Source organism: Perca fluviatilis, chromosome 13 (genome assembly GCF_010015445.1).
Source record: "Perca fluviatilis chromosome 13, GENO_Pfluv_1.0, whole genome shotgun sequence".
NCBI classification, from domain to species: domain Eukaryota; kingdom Metazoa; phylum Chordata; class Actinopteri; order Perciformes; family Percidae; genus Perca; species Perca fluviatilis.
The window spans coordinates 15,703,109-15,722,772 of NC_053124.1; the positions used below are offsets into that span (position 1 = coordinate 15,703,109).

A 19,664-nucleotide genomic window follows, 5' to 3' on the forward strand; every position below is an offset into this window, starting at 1 on the left:
CCCACGTGGCTCCCACATCACCTTTGACCCATACTTTGTCCTTACATCAACTTAGCCAAAGAATGTGTGGCAGAAAGGAGAGTGTGGAAAATACTTCAGTGAGTAAAATCAGTGAGATGAGTTGACTGTTAAAGGGGCGATTTGGAAACATAGTTGGGCAGGTTTTAGATGGGGAGTTATGTGGTTCGAAAGTGGACATGAACTACGAATGTGTGTGGTTGGAGGGTGATGAGACCAGACCAGCGTGATGGAAAGCCCAGCCGACTGCTAACACAAACACACCACGGGTAGAGAAGAGGGGGGGAGGGCAGGGAGGTTGAAAAGGTGGGGGAGGAACGACAGAGAAGAAGGGTGTTTTGTGTCAGCTTTACAACAATGACAGTTGTCATTAAGATGCTGATGTTGACCTGTATTGACAGGGTCAGGGGAGTGTTTACACTAGAGTCCATTATCAAGTTTGTTCAGCGGAGAACTGATCCATATTTTGTCCTCCAGATCCCCCAACCCTCCCTGCCACCCAAGCCCAGAGAGGAGAGACTTGGCCCTGGGAGGGGTCTATGAGTGGAGTGGCTTGGAATCTTGATTTCAGAGATGTTTCACACACTTAGAAAACAGTGTGGTGTGTGTTTGCATCATTACCATAATTGAGAGTGACTGCTAAGAGGGCACGGGCGGTTAGGTGTTGGCACTACCCCTCCAAAATTCCCATTTGACAAATTATGTGAATGAATGAGAGACGCGTAGCTGGCTCGGCCCCAGGCTCATAAGCAACAGATGGGGTCAAACAGAGTAGCCTAGATAATGGACTTGTGTGAGTGTGTGTGCTGGTGAGCTTACTGCTGTGCATTGGTTGGGACTGTTGGCACACTCACAATTACTGTTTAAGCTGCGTGCCAAGCAAAACATGCCCATATACCTCTACCGGAGACAAGCATATAGGATCATGCCAAAGATGGTAGACTTTTGTCTTTTGTCCTTGCGCGGTTCTGTTTTCCTCCAGCTTAAAATGTTGAGTTGTTTAGTAAAGTCTTTGGCTCCTGCTCAGCGGAGCAGCCGGCGAGGCGAGGTTACTCCATGTCATTGGAATCTGTGCACAATGGACTCAAACCCCCCTCTTCCTCCTTAGCACCATGCTTGTGAACCCCTCTGCAAGAGCTCTGGTTTTATTGAACCCCTCCCTCCATACCCCTTTACCCCAACATCCATACACACAGTTCCCCCCACACACACACAGGAGCCCTCAGTGGTAAATTGCTCCCTGAAGAAGCAATATAAACATCAGTGTTCAATTCAAGGCCATGGTTCATTGGAATGCACCCCACCAAAACTCCATGTGGTAAGCATGTCTCTCTCTCTCTCTCTCTCTCTCTCTCTCTCCTTATTTGTCTCTCTTCCCTCCCTCTTTAACTCTCTCTCTCTCTCTCTCTCTCTCTCTCTGACACAGCGAGGATAGAGCGTCGTTGCCATGGCACCGCTTGTCTGAGTCAGTACCGCGGTTAAAACACGGTCACTCTCCTGGCTTTCGTGTGGGATTGTCAGTCAGCATGTTGGTGCGCGCCGGCTGAACTAGGTTGTGTAGAAAACGCATCAGCTCTGCTCTGTCCCAGGATGAGACTTCACCACCAGCTGTGAGACGAGGTCCATAGTGGAAGCACGCGGGGACACGTCGCACACCTGCGGCTGGATGGAAAGCGCTAGATGGAGGGACTTGCGCCGCTGTCGCCGCACTCGAACCGATTAGCCTACTTCACCTCCTCTCGTGGTCCACGGGGGAGCGCGCTTGTAAACTGATTTAACCCAGGGGATGTGAATACCTCCCCGGGATTAGAAGGTTATTGGCTGAACGACAATGCCCCGCGGCTCGGTCAGGCACTCCCGGCTATTGTTCGTGCGGCCGCGGACGCAGGGTGCCCGGTCTCCCCCGGTTCATCTTCAGTAGCCTCTGCTCCTGTGTCCCCTCGCTGCTTCGCTCAGGTCGCCCTCCCGGTGTGGATAGGATAATATGACTTCCTGGCTCCGCACATTTGGCAGCGTCCCTCTGTGTCTCCTGCTCTGCTGCTTGGTGGTCGCTGTCTGCGCAGAAGCCTCCAGTGCCGGTGAGTGGAGGCTCATTAGGGCCAATTACATCATATCCCAGCTATTAGCCTGCATCATGTAGGCTATTACGTGAAGACATCACTGCGCAACATCAGCTCCAGTGCTGTGCTCTCTTCAAGGGGTCGATGGTTTCCCAAATGTTTCACGCAAAGAAGTCACTTTATGAGCATTTAAGAATTATATTTCCACACAACTTTCATAATCGCATGTTTTATGCAGACTAATGGACCTTTGAACCAAACATACATTAAAGCAGGGAACTATTCATTTTTGAAGGTATACGCCTGTAAACCCACAAGCAAGGCACCCACCACATCAACCTCTTGTTTCAGCATGTATTGATCAGTTCTAATTAGAAGTTATGCTTCACCTATTCTGAGGTTTGCCAGAGGCCCCGAGTGCTAATTGGGTCAGAGCTGCTTGTTAGTGAGCTGTTGGTGATGTTAGGCAGCATTTCTGTGCCCTACATTTCAACCCTGTAGCTCACTGAAATGGCTCTGGAAAATTGGATTTCAGCAGATAAATCACTTCAATAAATTATTAATCCCACTACAGTGAGCTCAAGGTTCATTTTGTGCCTTTTGTCACCCTGTGAAATCTTCAGTGTACATCCCTGGCCTGCAGTATTTTAACGTTGCATTAAAGGATCTTGCATGAGTAATTTGTCACAGTGTCACTCCATTAATATATTTGTAGACATGAAGGACAATTAGACAGTCTGTCTGTCTGTCTGTCTGTCTGTCTGTCTGTCTGTGTGTGTGTGTGTGTGTGTGTGTGTGTGTGTGTGTGTGTGTGTGTGTGTGTGTGTGTGTGTGTGTGTTTGTGTGGGTGACGATCCATTGCACCACTCCAAAAACTCAAGCACCTGTTCCCACGCTCACAGCCGTTTTCCCACTAAACGGCTGGCTGATACGTACTGAATAGCCTCATATGAGATGCTAAGTGGTGCTTCCATCATCAAAAGTGTGCACGAGATCTGTAATATCCACAGGGGCTCGACTGCATGGCTAATGAGTGTTGACACACACATTCTTTCATATGCTAATTACAGACTCTTCTCTTCATCCCATTTATCTTCCATCTGTCTCCTTTTCCCTTCAATTTTTACCACTTTCCCCATTTATCTCTCTCTGCAGGTGACAGTGTGTGTTGGTCTCCTAGTATCAGTTCTTGTACAGAGTGTCTCAGACGGGGACCACAGTGTGCCTGGTGCTTCAAGGAGGTAGGAACGTGTATCAAAAAAGTGTTTGTTTGTGTGTGACAGAGAGGAGGGGAAAAAAAGAGATCGTGGCAGAAATTCAGATGACACACACCATGGCTTTGATGCCATCCGCAGATGCGAATATAATATGTATGTTCAGGGTTAGTGGCCTAGGAGTAGGTCTGCATGTGTGTGTGAATGTTTCCATGCGTGCTTTCCCATGCAGTAGCAGCATAGACAGAGCCACTTTCTTTCCACGTGTTTAGTCTAGGTGCTCACACATATCACTGCATTTGTGCATGTACTCCCTTGCGTTTGTCTGTATCTGTTTTCTGGGTGTCAGTCTGTCTCGTAAAGAGCCCACCCCGAATCAGGCTTGAAAAGCTGTAAAGCATCCCAGCGCCACACCAGTCACAACACACAGACACACACACACACACAAACTACACCGTCTAGACCAGACTGACAACATGTGTGTGTTTACAGACTTCAGGTGCTTTCCCATCCTGTGAACCCTAACCTTAACCGATCATTAAGTGGGGCAGGGACTCACTGGTGTGTGAAAGCATTTAAACGCCAACCTCTCTAAACTCACACACACACACACACACACACACACAAAACGTCACAAGCACTGAAAAGCAAGCAGGTACAGTGCTTGTAAACCTGCATGCTTCCATTTTGTCATTTGACATATACAATGTGAGGCGAAGGGGCAAACTCTGTTAAGGAAAGTCCCGGGAAGTCACTGTGCAACTTTCTGGTAGTCACAGTTGTTACAGGACAATTATAAGCCATAGAGACAGCTATATATATATATAAACCAAATTCAGTCTAGCTTTCAAATTGATGGCATGGTCACATATTCAGCTGCAGTTTCAACTTTTATTGTAGACTGTTTACTGCTTGCTTGTGTGCTAATTCTGTTTTAAAAGTAATCTCAATTAATTTCCTTCTCTATCTGCGTGATCTTGTTGGTTATGTCACACTCATACCAATCAGGCCCATGACCTGCTGTAAATACACACATTTAATGGTCTGTTTCCAGTGCTAGTCACTGTGCTTGTGTGCGTGTTTTTCACAGATGGAAGTACCAAAGGTCACTAATTCACTCTAAAGCTGCAAAGCATGACGCTGTTGTGCTGTATTGTTGGAGCAAGTAGCTTTGAGGCAGCGGAGAGCTTATAGTTACGGCAAGATTAATTCAATGAAGCGATGATTAAATCATATCCTAAATAAGTAAAAGCCAATTGGATCTATCTAATCTCTTTTATATCCATCAGAACGGCCAGTTTTGTCATTTCTTCTGTATCAGATACAGAAAGATTGGGTCTTGACACAGATGAGAAACACAAACAGGACACTTCTCCCTAATACACTAAACTGATGAGTTACTTCAGAATCACATAAAATTATGGTAATTTGTCGTTTGTTGTCATGTCAGTGTAACTACATCACAGATCAATACAAACATCATACAAATGACAGAAACGAAAAACAAAACCAAGGCAGGTAACTGTGAAACTGGTTCAATTTGCCTTGTTTTCTTGTGTGAAATGAACCAACGTGTTTTTAACGACAAAGTTTTATCACACTCTTCTTTAAGGAGAGATCAGAGAATAAAGTGGGCGAAATAACACATGTATCACACACCCTGTACTCTGGATTGTTTGTGTGTGTGCTCCTATATTTGTGAAGGGATGTAGTAACATTAGAAAAGGAGTGGAGAGTAAATAAAGAGTACAGGGATGCAGGGAATTGATTCTTCTGCTAAACTTGAAATCTCCTGCCTCATCTACTTCACAGTGACTCAAGGAGATATGTAAGGTTTACAGCTGCATAAACCCAACACACAGAACACATTTGACTGAGTATACATCCATGATGGTCACGTATTTGGCAGGATTAGTGTGTCTTGCCTATGGGGTCAAAGAGGATAATGTGGCATTCATTCTTAAAAGACAACTTAGTTGTAATATCTTTGAAATGGTCTGGCAGCTTTTCTCCTGTGTCTTGTTTCATTCAAAAAAAAAAAAAAAAATCAGCAAATAAAGTATATTGACTGGCTTTGTGTGACCTGTAGGACTTTCTGGATGGGGCGGGGCCAAGCCAGCGCTGCGACCTGCCAGTGAAGCTGCTGAGGAGAGGCTGTGAACCGGAGTTCATGGAGCAGTCGGAGATCAAGGTGGAGGTCAACGCCACCGTCAGCAGTACACAAGTGTCCCCACGAGACATCAGCATCACCCTTGGACCAGGTATACGACAGGCATCTCTGGATTTGTGCCTCGAATGCAACACAGATATGCACTGTTTTTTTATTTTCTTAGTGTGTGATGAAGCAGCTGAGGTGAAGTTTCAAATAAGTGATTTCATTATATGTGTATGCCTAGGTTCAGAGGCCAGCGTCATAGTGGCTGTGAAGCAGCTGGAGCGTTATCCTGTGGATCTGTACTACCTGGTTGATGTGTCGGCATCTATGCAGGAGAACCTTGACCATGTAGGTGTTCGTCATTGCTGAAGCATTTCATTTATTCTTCTTAAGGAAAAAGTCTATTTCCAAAGGTTTAAACTAAATTCTAAATCATCACAACTTTTTTTTTACAAACTCCTACATCGTTTTTATGATGGTTGGAGAAAAAAACAAGACAAATTATACATTATAAACACAGATAACAGTTTGGTATTACATTATTGGGGCTTCTGAGATGGCTACCGTCTTTACATTTGGCCTGGAATAAACTGTAAACATTTTAGAGCTCAAACAAATGTGCTTCAATGAGGACTCTCTCTGAAAGGAATTTAAAAGAAATGTGTTCCTCTCTTTGGCCTAATCCATTCTATCTCCCCCTCTTCTTGTTCTCTGCTTCTTAATCTTTTCTTCTTCTTCTTCTTCTTCTTCTTCTTCTTCTTCTTCTTCTTCTTCTTCTTCTTCTACTTCCCTCTTACCTTCTTTTACCAACCCTTGGATTCCCCATTATGTGTCCACCTGCCTCTGCATGTTCTCTGTGGTCCAGTTGAAGACAGTGGGTGTGGCGCTGTCTCTTCGTATGACGGAGCACTCCTCGGACCTTTGGCTGGGTTTCGGCTCGTTTGTGGACAAACCGGTCTCCCCTTACATCAATGTCCATCCCTCCAAGATCAACAACCCCTGCAGGTAAGACACAAAATTAGGGTTAGTCCTCCATATAGCTTTTTTTTAGATTTTTCTTGCGTTGAAAAGAATATATATATATATATATATTGCCTTGTGAGACAAGAAGAGTGGTGTCATGATTTGAGTGATTATTTAAAAATACATCCAAGCAAGCTGCTCCCATTAGTTGCTCCCAATTTTGTGTGACTCAGGAACAGATTTGTCAGTTGTTGAGGGGCAACATTGTTTTGATGATGAGCCGTGCTGGCAAACAGAAACAACAGACAGGCTTTTGACATTCATTTGTACTGAGCTCTACATCCTTATATGTTGCAATTAAAACAATCTGGACCATCTCCGTCTCTCACCAGTGATTATGAGATCCGCTGTCGTCCAGCCCACGGCTTCCACCACGTATTGAGTATGACTGGAAATATGAGCGAGTTCACACGTGTGATCAAACGCCAGCGCATCTCCGGAAACATGGACACACCTGAGGGAGGACTGGATGCTATGCTGCAAGCAGCTGTCTGCCAGGTCTGTATAGCTGGGAAATCAGGCTCACAAGAGCTACCTGTGTGCAACAAAGGGGAGAGGGAGTTACCAACAGATTTTTTTATGGCCAGCCAGTTTCCTTGAGTGTCTTGAATATGTTCAGAAAAGTAAGGCATAACCCCAAATTTGGTAGTAAGCCTGCATGCCGGGGAAAGAGGCATTTATTCTGGGAGAATGGTGGCACTCTGACTCAGCAGTGGATATTACCACTGGAATCCCACTAAGTAATGACACCATTGCTGGGGTATGGCAGACACACACACAGTTGCTTATGCTATGGCTGCAGGAGGGCTGTGAGTAACATCACGCAAGGGGGGCCCTGAGTAACCAACTTGCAGGGGAACACCATGTCATCATTCAAGAAATAGACTCTCCATTATGTAAGGCCTACTTATAAACTCACTGGGTTTCCTTAAATACACACACACACACTCGTAAACAAACTTTTCTCACACTGAGGGAGGGTCTATGACTGGTGGAGGAATCTCTGCTGCGTTTCCTTTAATTGGGCATCACAGAAAGAGCTGATCACCGCAGGAACTAATAGCTTGGATGAGTAAAATGTTGCAGTTTCTTACCACATGTGTAAAAATATAAAGCATGAACATATTTTCCACTTCACTAGTGATATAAGGGGATAAAAATGAGAGAATCTATAAAACTACTCTTCAGGAACGTTGATGAATGAATGATTTACACACATTACACACACAATATCCTGATTCCTCTCCTTCTCTCTTTTAGAGGTCGGTGGGTTGGCGACCAGAGGCCAAGCGTCTGCTGCTCCTGATGACCGACCAGCCGTCTCACCTCGCCCTGGACAGCCGGCTGGCAGGGATTGTTACGCCACACGATGGCCTGTGTCACCTGGAAAACAATGTATACACGGGGAGCACAAAGATGGTAAGAGGAGGAGGAAACTTGTAGATGCTGGGAAGTCGAGCTTACATAAAAGAGCTGAAAACTATAACTGTAAAAGAGCTGAACCTTTTAACTAGGCGTTCAATGCATCTTAAAGTTAACATGGTCTCACATTAATATGGACTGTACATTACTACATGGACTGCCGGTGAAATGAGTCTCGTAGAGTTTCAATTGCAGATAGATACAAATAATTCATACTTAAAGGAATATTATGCTGAGTTTTTGGGAAATATGCTTATTTGCTTTCTGTTTCTACTGTTCCTTTAAAGCCAACATGGTCACATGCTAATATGAACTGTGTACGCTCTACTACATGGGGTGCAGTTGAAATGTGGACCACGTAGACTCTAAAGTTTATAGACACATTACTGTATTTTTAAGAATGGTAGACTTAAACTTGATATGGTACATCAGGGGGGACATAAAAATGCTTTCCTGAGAAAGTTTTATTTGTATTTAGTCTGTTGTTTGTCTCCTTTTCAGGATCATCCCAGTGTGGGTCAGTTGTCTGATAAGCTGCTTGAAAACCATATGTACTCCATCTTTGCTGTGGAGAAGCATCAGTACCAGTGGTACGAGGTAATCTCTCCCACACAAGTGCAAACAACAAAACGTATACATGAGAAAACAAATGTTTTTAGGGTGTGGAGACTTCCATAAAATCACAATTTCTTAATCCCTTTTCTTCTTTAGGAGTTGGTACGTTTGCTGCCTGGCTCCTACCTGGGGAAGTTAGGCCTCTTCCAGGCTCCGAACCTTATAGAGCTGGTGGTGGATGCATACAAGGTACAGAGCACTCACCTACTGTACTTCCTCTGCAACTTCTTTCTCATTTTTGTCCTCCCACAGTACATGATTCAAAAGGCCTCAGAATCAGTCATACTACAGAAAAGGCTACATTTAGGTAGAAGAGGCAAAAAAGGACAGACACTTGTAATACAAAATTCTGAAGTTGGAGATGATTAGAGATGTTTTTAGTTGCTAAAAGGCCTAATGAAACTGAAAAACACATATGAGGACGGGAGGTTATGGAGGGGTAAGGCGTGTGTGTGTGTGTGTGTGTGTGTGTGTGTGTGTGTGTGTGTGTGTGTGTGAGTGTGAGTTGTGAGGGAGAGAGACTAGGGGTTTGTTCAGTTGGCAGCAGTAGGCTATAATTTTGCCTCAGGCACAGCGCTCCATTGTTTGCTTCGAGAATCTGCCGAATCCACAGATCCGGGTGCACAGCCATGCATACATGCAGACACACACAAACACACACACACACACACACACACACACACACACACACACACACACAGACAAACACACACACACACACACACACACACACACACACACAGACAAACACACACAGACAAACACACACACACACACACACACACACACACACACACACAGCAGCAGAGCCCGAACAGAAGCTGGCATTATAATAGTTATCAGATCCCCACGGAAACCATGTGTCCTAATCATGGACGAATACAAAGATGCTATTTTCGGCCCCATCTCCTTGTTCCCATAAACCCCCCTGTATTTCAGACTGAAAGAAAGGGTTTTCTTGGGACATGTGACTACTTTAATTAATCACACTTCTCCCTTTCTGTCTCTCTTTCTCTTTGTTACCGTGCCTCATTACTTTGCACTCACAACGATTATATTCAATGCATTTGACACTTTGTCACAAGAACTGTCGCCGTTCTTACCATTCTCTTTTATCGTAAGCCACATTCCCTTGCAACCAGCATAAAACATTGCATTTCTTGATATCAAGCAGTAAAGTTAAGGTTGCTTTTTAATCTCTCTCTACCCTTGCTCCATCCAGAGGTTGTTGTCAGAGGTGGCTGTGTCAGTGTCAGTGGAGGACAAGGCAGTCAGCAGGTACTGGGTGTCTGTATCTCCCCTCTGCCCCAATGGATCCACAGCTAAGGACCAGAGCTGCTCGGGGGTGCAGCCCAACCAGACGGTAAACACACAAGCAGTATCAAAGCACACACAGGATTAAAACAATACAAGAATTTAGCGAAGTGTTACTCATACTTATACCGAAGTCTTTGCTTTAAACTCCTACAGATGTCACAGGACATGTATTGGTTGTATTGGATTACTATGACACATACAAACACACTCCCACACACACATCACTGAGAGCTAAAGATTTGGTGAATAATCCCAGTTGAGCGGATTACAGGCTGTGTTTAACAGGAAAACATTTTCATGTGATTCCATGACCTATTCATCCTAAAATCCTAATATTGCCCAACATCAGAGCCTTAGAAGAAAAAAATAGGACATTTATATTTAGAAATGGGCCATTGGACATCCACTGCGCTCATACCTGTTCCATTTATTCACAGAAAGAAAAAAAGTCTGCAAAACTGCAGAGGAGCTTTGAACATGTACCACCAAAACAAGTTCCTTCCTGAGGCTATTTTGCAGAGGCACCGTCATTGTGTCCGGGGGCTTAGCGCCGCCCATGACGATTGTGATTGCTTTAAAGAAATGCCAATAAACCAGAGCACGTTTTTCTCCCATCCCAGAATGCTGTGTGGGTTAGCCAGACCCTCCTCCTCCGCAGCGCTGTGGAGAAAGGTCAGTCAATGCGAGACTATACAAAAGGCTACTATCAACAAATGTTCAACTATAACAACCAAAGGAACCCCCTTTTGATACTAATAACAACACTTTCAGCACATTTGAAAAAGTTCTTCCTGTTCACTCCCTAAACTGCCGATGAAACTCCTCTCCTCCATAACCTTTTGGGGCTCTTAACTTTGTCGAACACCAAGATACTTAATGGCCGCTCTATAGTTGCACCATTGTGCAGCTAGACTTCAGCCTTTTAATCCATGGGTGGATTAAAGTGAATTATGGAAAGTACCCACATTTACCAGAATGGTGATAAAAATCAAGTGAAAGGCCTTCCTGTAGATTCAAAGCTTAGGCATGCACAATTTCCCAACCACATGAACAGAATAATTATTCACATTAAGTTATATCTCACTTAGAATCCAGTTCCACGTTACTTATGTTGGATAATAACCAGGAAGTATTTAAGTCTTAACACAGATTGTCATAATTATGCAATGACAGGAGGTAGATCATTTTATGTTATTCCTTTTTAGATGTACAGCAGGAGTGTCATATGGGGAAATACATTTTTACGCTGCTGCATTTCTCTGGAATTGTGTAGTATCTCTAAAGCAAGAAAGGGTTGTTAGTCAATCATTAATCTGTTGTGTTGGTGTGTTTTTTAACCTGTCTTGTATATTTGTCAAAGGGTAACCCTTTCCCTCTTTCTAACAGGGACAACAACATAAATAAGCTTTACTATGTATTTTATCCACAACAATTTTAATTGTACTGCATGTCAGGACCTTTAATACTGTCAAATAAATCTACCTACAGACATGCAAACAGCTCTGTGAAGCTGTACTTAGACACAGTGGTGCTTTGAGCTAAATGCTAACTACATCACGCTAACATTCTCACAGTGACGATGCTAACATGTTAATATTGAGCAGGTATAATCTTTACCATGTCCACCATCTTAGTTTAGCATGTTAACAGTTTTGCAAATTAAACCAAAGTAGTGGACAAATTTAAATTTTGATTCGATAAAGGAACAAAAAAAAGTCAAGGATCACAAAAAGTGTTTAGGATTCATCCTCTGGGGACCATGGATGTCTGTACCAAATTTCATGGCAACCCATCTAATAGATATTTTAGTCTGAACCAAAGTGGTGATCCACTTTTTGTCTTCACATGCAGGTCTACTTCAATATCACCATTGGAATGCGCTCTTGTCCTGACAATGGTGAAGATGAAGATGTAACAGTGCTGGTTCGACCTGTAGGTTACAACGAATCCACCATCGTTAGGATCCACTCTAAATGCCGCTGCAGTTGTGGACCAACGAGGCACTGCAATGACGACAGCCAATCAACATGCAAAGGAACACAAGACAGCCCCAATCAGGAGCAGAGGCCGGATCACGGACTAATTAAGGACTCAGACAGAGATTCAAACTGGAATTGCAGAGCAGATGGGTCTGATGTGGACTGCAGTGGTCGGGGAGTGTGTGAGTGTGGGAGGTGCGTGTGTGAGCAGACCAGACTTGGGACAGTATATGGAAAATACTGCGAGATAGATGACTTCTCCTGCCCGTACGAAAGAGGGCTGCTGTGTGGAGGTAAGTGGGGAACACTTAAAAAATGATGTATTATGTACACTTTGTCACAGTTTTTTTCAATTGCTAAACAACAGTGGTCACAACTGAAGCCACATGTGCAAAACTCTAACTACAGTCTGCATTACCAACAGTCACCTGAGCTAAACTGTTAACATCTTCTGCAAAACTCATTCCAAGCAACACAACTCTTCACACGTCTCAAAACAGGCTCAGTGAAGCCTAACACTTTGAACAATCCTGCCTCTCTCCAGCATCATGCGACAAGTTTTCATCATCACATTGGATGTCCTCTCTTGCCATGCACCTGCATCATCTATAAATACAAATTAATGTGGTATTTGCATTGCTTCCACCTCCATTACTTTCTGAAAAACAGTAAGTGTGCAGCTACAGTAGTAAAAGAAGTGTTTTCCACAGTTTTTTTATAGCTGTGTATATGTAACCTCAGACATCTTACCTGGACATATTGGTATCTTTGCTCTTTTACCTGTTCACTGTTTCTCTCGTACGGTACTATGTATAACTGTTTCATTCTTACTTGGTGTTTCTTTTTATCTCCAAAAAAACGTCTTCCTGAGCTTTCCCTATATATATACTGTAATAAGTCTAAGACAAGACACCTGCTTAGGCTTTCAGCTGAAATTGCAATCAGCAGTGTTTGAAATGCACCAGACTGAAATCCATTCTGTTTTGAATGTGTGGTTAACAGTTTTGACAGCAGTGTGTTAGCATTTGAACAAAGTGCTGTAAATCCACAGTGTTGTACAGGTTGTAGTTAAAGCCATTGGATAAGTGTGTAGAGTTTTTGAAAACTGTGTTCAAGCAATGAAAAATGAACTAGAGTTTGGTCCACATGAACTGCTGCTGTGCAGACTGTAGTTAGAGTTTTGCACATGTGGCTCCAGTTGTGCCCACTGTCGTTTAGCAATTCAAAAAAACAAACTGTAATAGCGATATCACAAGAAATCAAAAAGCACTTTTGATACAAAGGAATACATAGTCTACATCTTTGTTTGCTTCTGTAACACTTTCCTTCCGTCTCTGTCTGTCCTTCTCAGGGCATGGTGTGTGTGTGTCAGGAGAGTGTGTGTGTGAGGACGACTGGACAGGTTATAGCTGTGGTTGCCCCGTCTCCACAGCAACCTGCCAATCAGCCAACGGCTTGCTTTGCAGCGGGCGGGGGAGATGTGTGTGCGGCAAGTGTTTGTGTGAAGACCCTCGTCACTCTGGAGACTTCTGTGAGAGATGTCCTGCTTGCCAAAGCACCTGCCAATCATATTGGTACTTGTCATTTTCTATTTGCTACCACAAAGCATGATGGGAGCTCTTACAGAACTATTTGTAGCTGAAGCTGACACTGTGGTCCTCTCTCTCTCAGGAAGTGTGTGGACTGTCACCTGTCACACGGTCTTTCACAAAAAGAGGCAGGACACTGCAACAACACCTGTGCACCACTGGTGGGCTACATGGATGATGTATCAGGTACAGCCACTTTAGCTAATAGAATATGCTCTGTGCTACACTTTACACATGGGCTTTGCACGTTTGTAGTTTTGTGGATCTAAGGAAAGTTGGACTATAGACTATAGACTTTGATGGGTTTACGTCGTGTTTATTTGTTGTCCAAAAGATGCAGCCTCTCGTTCTTCTATTTACAGATACAGCAGACACAGAACAACATAAGCATTGATTTGGAGTCATGTTTCTGACTTGAGTGATATACTGTAACTCCAATATACACTCTCCTTTTAGATCAGTTTTGGTCTCCACCAACTGTTGGGAAGCATATCTGGCTCCTAGGAAATAAATGCTCGATGTTCACCCGGTAGTCACTAACTTGATCTGTCTGCTGTTTGGTGCTGGGCACAAAGTGTACAGCAGTTTTATCACTGCTGGTGCTGAAAATGGGTTGATAAGAAAACCAACACAAAGGGTGATACGAGTTATTTATGAGTTGGGTTATAATTTTGGGGATTTGTCACTACCAGAAGCACCTTTTACATTACACGTAGTAATGTGATACATTGTTAGTAGTATAAAAATGTTGATTGCTTTAGGTTTAAGGTGAAAACTGAAGAGCTGTAAAACACAGCAGCTCTCTTGTAATGCTACCCTCATTGATTCTTTTGTTTTTAGTAATCCTAGAGGATTTTCAGTAGGGATTTGAGTTAAACATGTGGACTGAATAACAACTCTCTCTCTCTCTCTCTCTCTCTCTCTCTCTCTCTCTCTCTTAAACACACAATTTTCAGGCCAAGCAGGGGAGATGTGGATTCAGTGTATGTACATCAGTAATGACAGCTGTCGCTATCGCTTTCAAACAAGCTCACAGTCTGGTCAGACCCAGCTTCACATAAGCACAAGACCAGGTACAGTATAATGTCAACACACACACGCACAGGCCTTCATTCGAGGTCACTTCCGTTGCTACCATTGCTGCACCACTGCACCCTGGTGTATTTGAGTCAGCAAGCCTGCTGTCAGCGTTACAGCTGTATTTTACATTTCCCCTCAGTTCCCAGCTTACCTTTTTCCCATACACACGCACACACACACACACACACACAAACACACACACACACACACATTACTGACACATCCAAGTGTTACAGTTCATCCCCGCCTTTTCAATTTTTGGAACAGCACCGTTCATTGTGCGTTCCCCCCCATCTCCCCCTATTCCCATACCCCCACCCCTCCACCCAACGGGACACTCTCTTCCGGCTCACGCCCACTCCTCCCGGGTGCAGCAGGAGCCAGGTCTCTATGGTAACCCTGTTACAAAATGTCAGAGCACTCTTTGGGTTCTTTGTGTTGAGCGATGAGCCCGTCATCCACACATGCTCCCCAGCAGAACACAGCCAGCTGACTATTCAGTGCAGCACCACTGGCACAGCTGCCACTGACTAGGCTGTGTATGTATGTGTGTGTGTTTGTATTTACAGTAATTAAGTATATTTACTTAAGTACAACTTTGAGGTATTTGACATGAGTATTTCCATTTAATGCTACTTTATACTTCTACTCTACTACATTTCAGAGATTAAAAAAAATGTGTGAGTGGAAACTTTAAAGAACTTTTTTTTACAGTGAAACCTTATGTGTGTGTCCACAGAGTGTGCCAGCAGCACCCGGCTGGTAGGTACATTCCTGAGTGTGTGTGCTCTGACAGTGCTGTGTGGGTTGGTGGTGGTGGCTGTGTCCCGGCTGCTGCTACAGAAGAGACACTTGTCACGAGAGGGCGCTGCTGAGGACGGAGGCTATCACTGCACTGGAAAGGTTAGCTATCAAAAGTCGAGTATGTTTGAGCTGGTCATCCGCACAACAAGGTTTTAATTTAGATGTCTCTGGAGCCCTCAGAAGTTAGCCTAGAAATCTAGATGCACCCTAGTGGCAGTAAATATATTTTGCAGCCAGGGGGGTCTAGGCACTCTCCGTTGGCTTGCGAGCTGGAAAAACCAAACTCTGGTCAGGCCAATCACATCATGTATAGAGTCGGTGGGGTGGGGCTTATGGCTGCTGCTGCTGGGAACAGCGGTCTTCTGGAAGACTGGGAGTTAAGCTTTTCTTTGAGAAAAGAACAAAGAACGGCACAGAAAAAAAGGCAGATGTGTTCAGAGTTTTGCCGACTGGATACGGCAAAAGTTTTATCTATCAACTAGCTTTGCTACCTTCTTCGTTGCTCTGCCTGGTTGTAGCGCTATCCTATTGCGTGCAGAGGGAATTTGAAAGACAACCGTTTATCCCGCCCCTCGGATTGAGCCCTGCCAATGGTGAGTTCCCAGACCCAACATCTTGATGTGGGTCTGGCTTGTCAGGCTACTCAGAAGTATTAGGGACCCCTTAATTATTCAGGATATTTTTGTTCATGTGTACTGTCTGCTGAAACCAAGTGTGAGGAAATTGAGTGTGCTGTTGGAGGTACAGCTGTATTTTACATTTCCTTTTAACACCCAGCTCACCTAGCCTGGCTACAGCTCACCATCTACAGTGTCAGATTTGTGACTTTACAATGACGTACAGCACCTTTGAGAAGAGGGAAATGATGGAGATTTCTCAGGTGGGGGGGCGGGGGTTTATGAAAATATGTGTTACTATTCACAATAGTTTATAAACTATTGTGAAAGTGTCTGGAAACAATTGTGTTTCAGTAACTTTTGAAAATGTACATAGAAATGACTCCCTGTTAATGTCACAGATGTAACTTTATTCTCAGGGAAAATCTAGTTCACAACTGGGATACAACTTAACCCATATAAGGGACTAAAGGTCACGATATCTCCATTCTGCATTACATGTGATACCTCACGTTTATAGAATTGCCAGACCTTCTTCCACAGCGCTGCGGAGGAGGGTCTGGCAAGTCCACACAGCATTCTGGGATGGGAGAAAAACGTGCACTGGTTTTTTGGCATTTCTTTAAAGGGGTGATATAATTATTATATAGGGTATTTCACACTGTTCCCTAAGGTCTCCTAATAGGGTACGTAACATTCTTTGGGCGGAAAATGTCCCAGTTGATATTTTATGGGTCCTTATGCAGCCCTGTGTTTTGGCCCTATTTGGAACAACAGCTTTTCTTCCAAATATGGTAGGCTCATGAATATTTAGATGAGCTGCGCGCTCATTGGTTAAGCGAACCACATACACACACACACACACACACACACACACACGGAGCTACACGCACACACACACACACACACACACACACAGACACGGAGCTACACGCACACACACACACACACACAGACACGGGACTACACAGACACATAGCTACACAACCACACACACACACACACACACACACACACAGAGCTACACAAACACACAGATCTACACACACACACGGAACTACACACACACACTGACATGCCCAGACATGCCCGGCGCGAGCCGTGGCTGCAGCGCGGCTAAAACAGCGGAGACAAAATGCAAAGTTTCGACACTTTCATTACAACTAGTGTTGTTGTAACGTTACCCTTGGAACCTCCACCAAAGAATCACAACTCACCCTGTAGCTAGTCAGCGTGGGGAAATTTAGCGGAGCGTGAATCCCTGCAGGCACGTCCTCTGCGCCGTTGCGTTAGATCCAAACTCCCGCTCCATTGTCCGATATCTACTCGTTCTAAACACTTTTCTCTGGGCCAGTATTCCATTGTACAGCCTGGAACACTGCATTTACGACCGTAAACCGTAACCGTGGGCTATGCAAATGTTGGGGCGTGACAAAGACTAGGAGTTGAGGAATTGACGTCAACTTTTAGCTTTGTTGAGATTCGCCCGTTTTCAGAGGCAGTTTCAAATTGTGAGATTTGCAGAGGTGTCAATGGGATTTTGAGGTTCTATGTATGTTTAATTTACCCACCACTGTTGTTTTTCAACTATGACAAGGTGAAATCGGTTTTGCATTCTATCACTCCTTTAAACCAATCACAATCGTCTTGAGCAGCACTAAGCCCCGGACGGTGCAACGGCACCTCTGCAAAATAGCCTCAGAAGAAACTTGTTTTGGTGGAACATGTGTACGTTCAAAAGTTGTTTTAGTCGTGAGACAGAAAAATGTGTGCGTGTGTGTGTGTGTGTGTGTGTGTGTGTGTGTGTGTGTGTGTGTGTGTGTGTGTGTGTGTGTGTGTGTGTGTGTGTATGTGCACGTGTGTCTATTATTGACTGCATATTACTTTACCCTTCAGGACCTGTCATACATCCCAACAACCAATGAGAAGACAGTTACCTACAGGAGGGACTGTCCACCTGACCGTCCCTTGGAGATGCACATCCAGGTTCCCAAGATGCCCCTCGGTGACCCCTGGCAGTACTAGGCAAAGGTCAAAAGGAAGTCAGTGGAGACATATAGAAGGAGAATCAACAAAAGGCTTTCTTTCTGCCTCTTACACTTCATAAAACTTCAACCAGCTGCACATGGAGACTAGTGATAGTGATAAACTAAACTATGAAACCTCCATGGGATCACATTTGTAAAATGAACTGACCAAACTCCCATAGACTGATGACTAATGTGGCCAGTATCCTGGAAATCGAGATGAAACAAAGAGCACACATCCCCCATCTCTTCTTCCTCTGTAGCAGCAGGAAGGCTGCTTCTTCCACAGGGTAAAGGGTGATCATTTCTTGCTTTTTAGCCATGCAGCAGTTAGTGCTCTAATTGTTGTGTGTGTGTGTGTGTGTGTGTGTGTGTGTGTGTGTGTGTGTGTGTGTGTGTGTGTGTGTGTGTGTGTGTGTGTGTGTGTGTGTGTGAGCGAGAGAGAGAGAGAGAGAGAGAGAGAGAGAGAGTGGTCCAGGTAGATGCATGTATGATCTATCTAGGCTTTCTATTTATGATTTTATAGAAACAACACTACATGTTTTAGGTTTTATGTGATTGTGTGACACTCCATTGCTCTCCTTGTCTTAGTCTGCCCCCCTGTGGCCAGCTTGAGGTACAACATGTTTCTCTCCAATAATAGTGTCAACACATTACTGACCTCAGCTGTAATGCATTGGTATCTAATTCATGAAGTACACCTATGACTCTGTATGCCTTTTAATTTTTTTATTTGATTGTTATTTGTGGCATACCTTGTCATGTATTGTCTTTATTGCATTTTGTTTTTGTCAACCGATCAATTGCATTGCAAATTAGTCTTACTTTAAGGCATTTTTCTATCATAAGTAAGAATTTAGTTTCAAGTGATTGTCAGTTTTTTTTAAATCTGGTTAGACTTGCACTAGAGCAATTGTTTTGCATTATACTACTGAAAACTGTGGGATCTCTGGGGCAGGAGAGCTGTGATGGTGGGTGTGAAATGATTGGTTCACTATATCTTGGGCATTAGGAGGCATATATCTACACATTAAGTGCATTTGAAGCTAATGTAACACATCCACAACACTGGAATAACTATGGACTTTGAAATAATTTTTTTTTTAATGACATATTGACATGGCAACTGCATCATCAAATGCCTGCACGTGTGGCCTCTATAACAGAGACAACAACAGAACCGTGTCTGGATGCATATGCTGATCATCCCAGAGCCATTACTGACAAATTATGACTTTGAGAACAACTCCTGTGCGAAGGGCCAAATTGTCTCTGAAGGTACTGAGGTCCGAGGTGAAATAACATCCCTCATGCACTAGAGCCTCTGAGAGTGCTAGTTGCATGGCATCTTGTGAGACTTTTGCTTGCCCAATTGTGTTCCTCTTTTTGGATTTTATTTAACATAATGTTGTTTACAGCAATAGCAGCTCTCCTTCACTGTAAGTCAGGAACGCTAATTATTATTTATTGTGATTTTATTATTCTTTCTTTTTATTTATGTTAATTGTGCTATTTTATGATAAGGATACTTGGTTTACCGGTAGTTAGTACTGTTTGTGTTTAATATAGCACATTCTATCTCTAACCATGAGAATAGTTCAGCAATAAGGTTATAACCATCTCATCTAACTCAGTTCGGAGTAACAACAGCACTTTTCTATGTAGTTTTGCTGATAATTAATGTGACTAGTTGTGTAGCATGAATGTTTTCATTACAATAAAATGTGCAAGATTTTTTTAATCA

General features: G+C 43.7%; 1 protein-coding gene across 1 annotated transcript; it reads left to right on the forward strand.

Moving 5' to 3' along the window:
* The first annotated feature begins 1,457 nt into the window (after window positions 1-1,457).
* itgb8 (integrin, beta 8) lies at window positions 1,458-19,664 on the forward strand. The gene is made up of 16 exons (XM_039819967.1): window positions 1,458-2,096; window positions 3,234-3,319; window positions 5,382-5,553; window positions 5,689-5,795; window positions 6,313-6,452; window positions 6,803-6,968; window positions 7,731-7,889; window positions 8,394-8,489; window positions 8,604-8,696; window positions 9,730-9,870; window positions 11,676-12,096; window positions 13,155-13,377; window positions 13,475-13,578; window positions 14,349-14,465; window positions 15,212-15,375; window positions 17,790-19,664. The coding sequence occupies exons 1-16, from the start codon at window positions 2,003-2,005 to the stop codon at window positions 17,916-17,918; spliced, it is 2,412 nt and encodes an 803-aa protein (XP_039675901.1). The 5' UTR covers window positions 1,458-2,002; the 3' UTR covers window positions 17,919-19,664.

Excerpts from the sequence above, each read along its gene's own strand:
- itgb8 (XM_039819967.1), top strand. The coding sequence starts at position 2,003 with ATGACTTCCTGGCTCCGCACATTTGGCAGCGTCCCTCTGTGTCTCCTG. Across the intron at positions 5,796-6,312 it reads TGCAGGAGAACCTTGACCAT|TTGAAGACAGTGGGTGTGGC; the intron begins GTAGGTGTTCGT and ends TCTGTGGTCCAG. Across the intron at positions 6,969-7,730 it reads TGCAAGCAGCTGTCTGCCAG|AGGTCGGTGGGTTGGCGACC; the intron begins GTCTGTATAGCT and ends TCTCTCTTTTAG.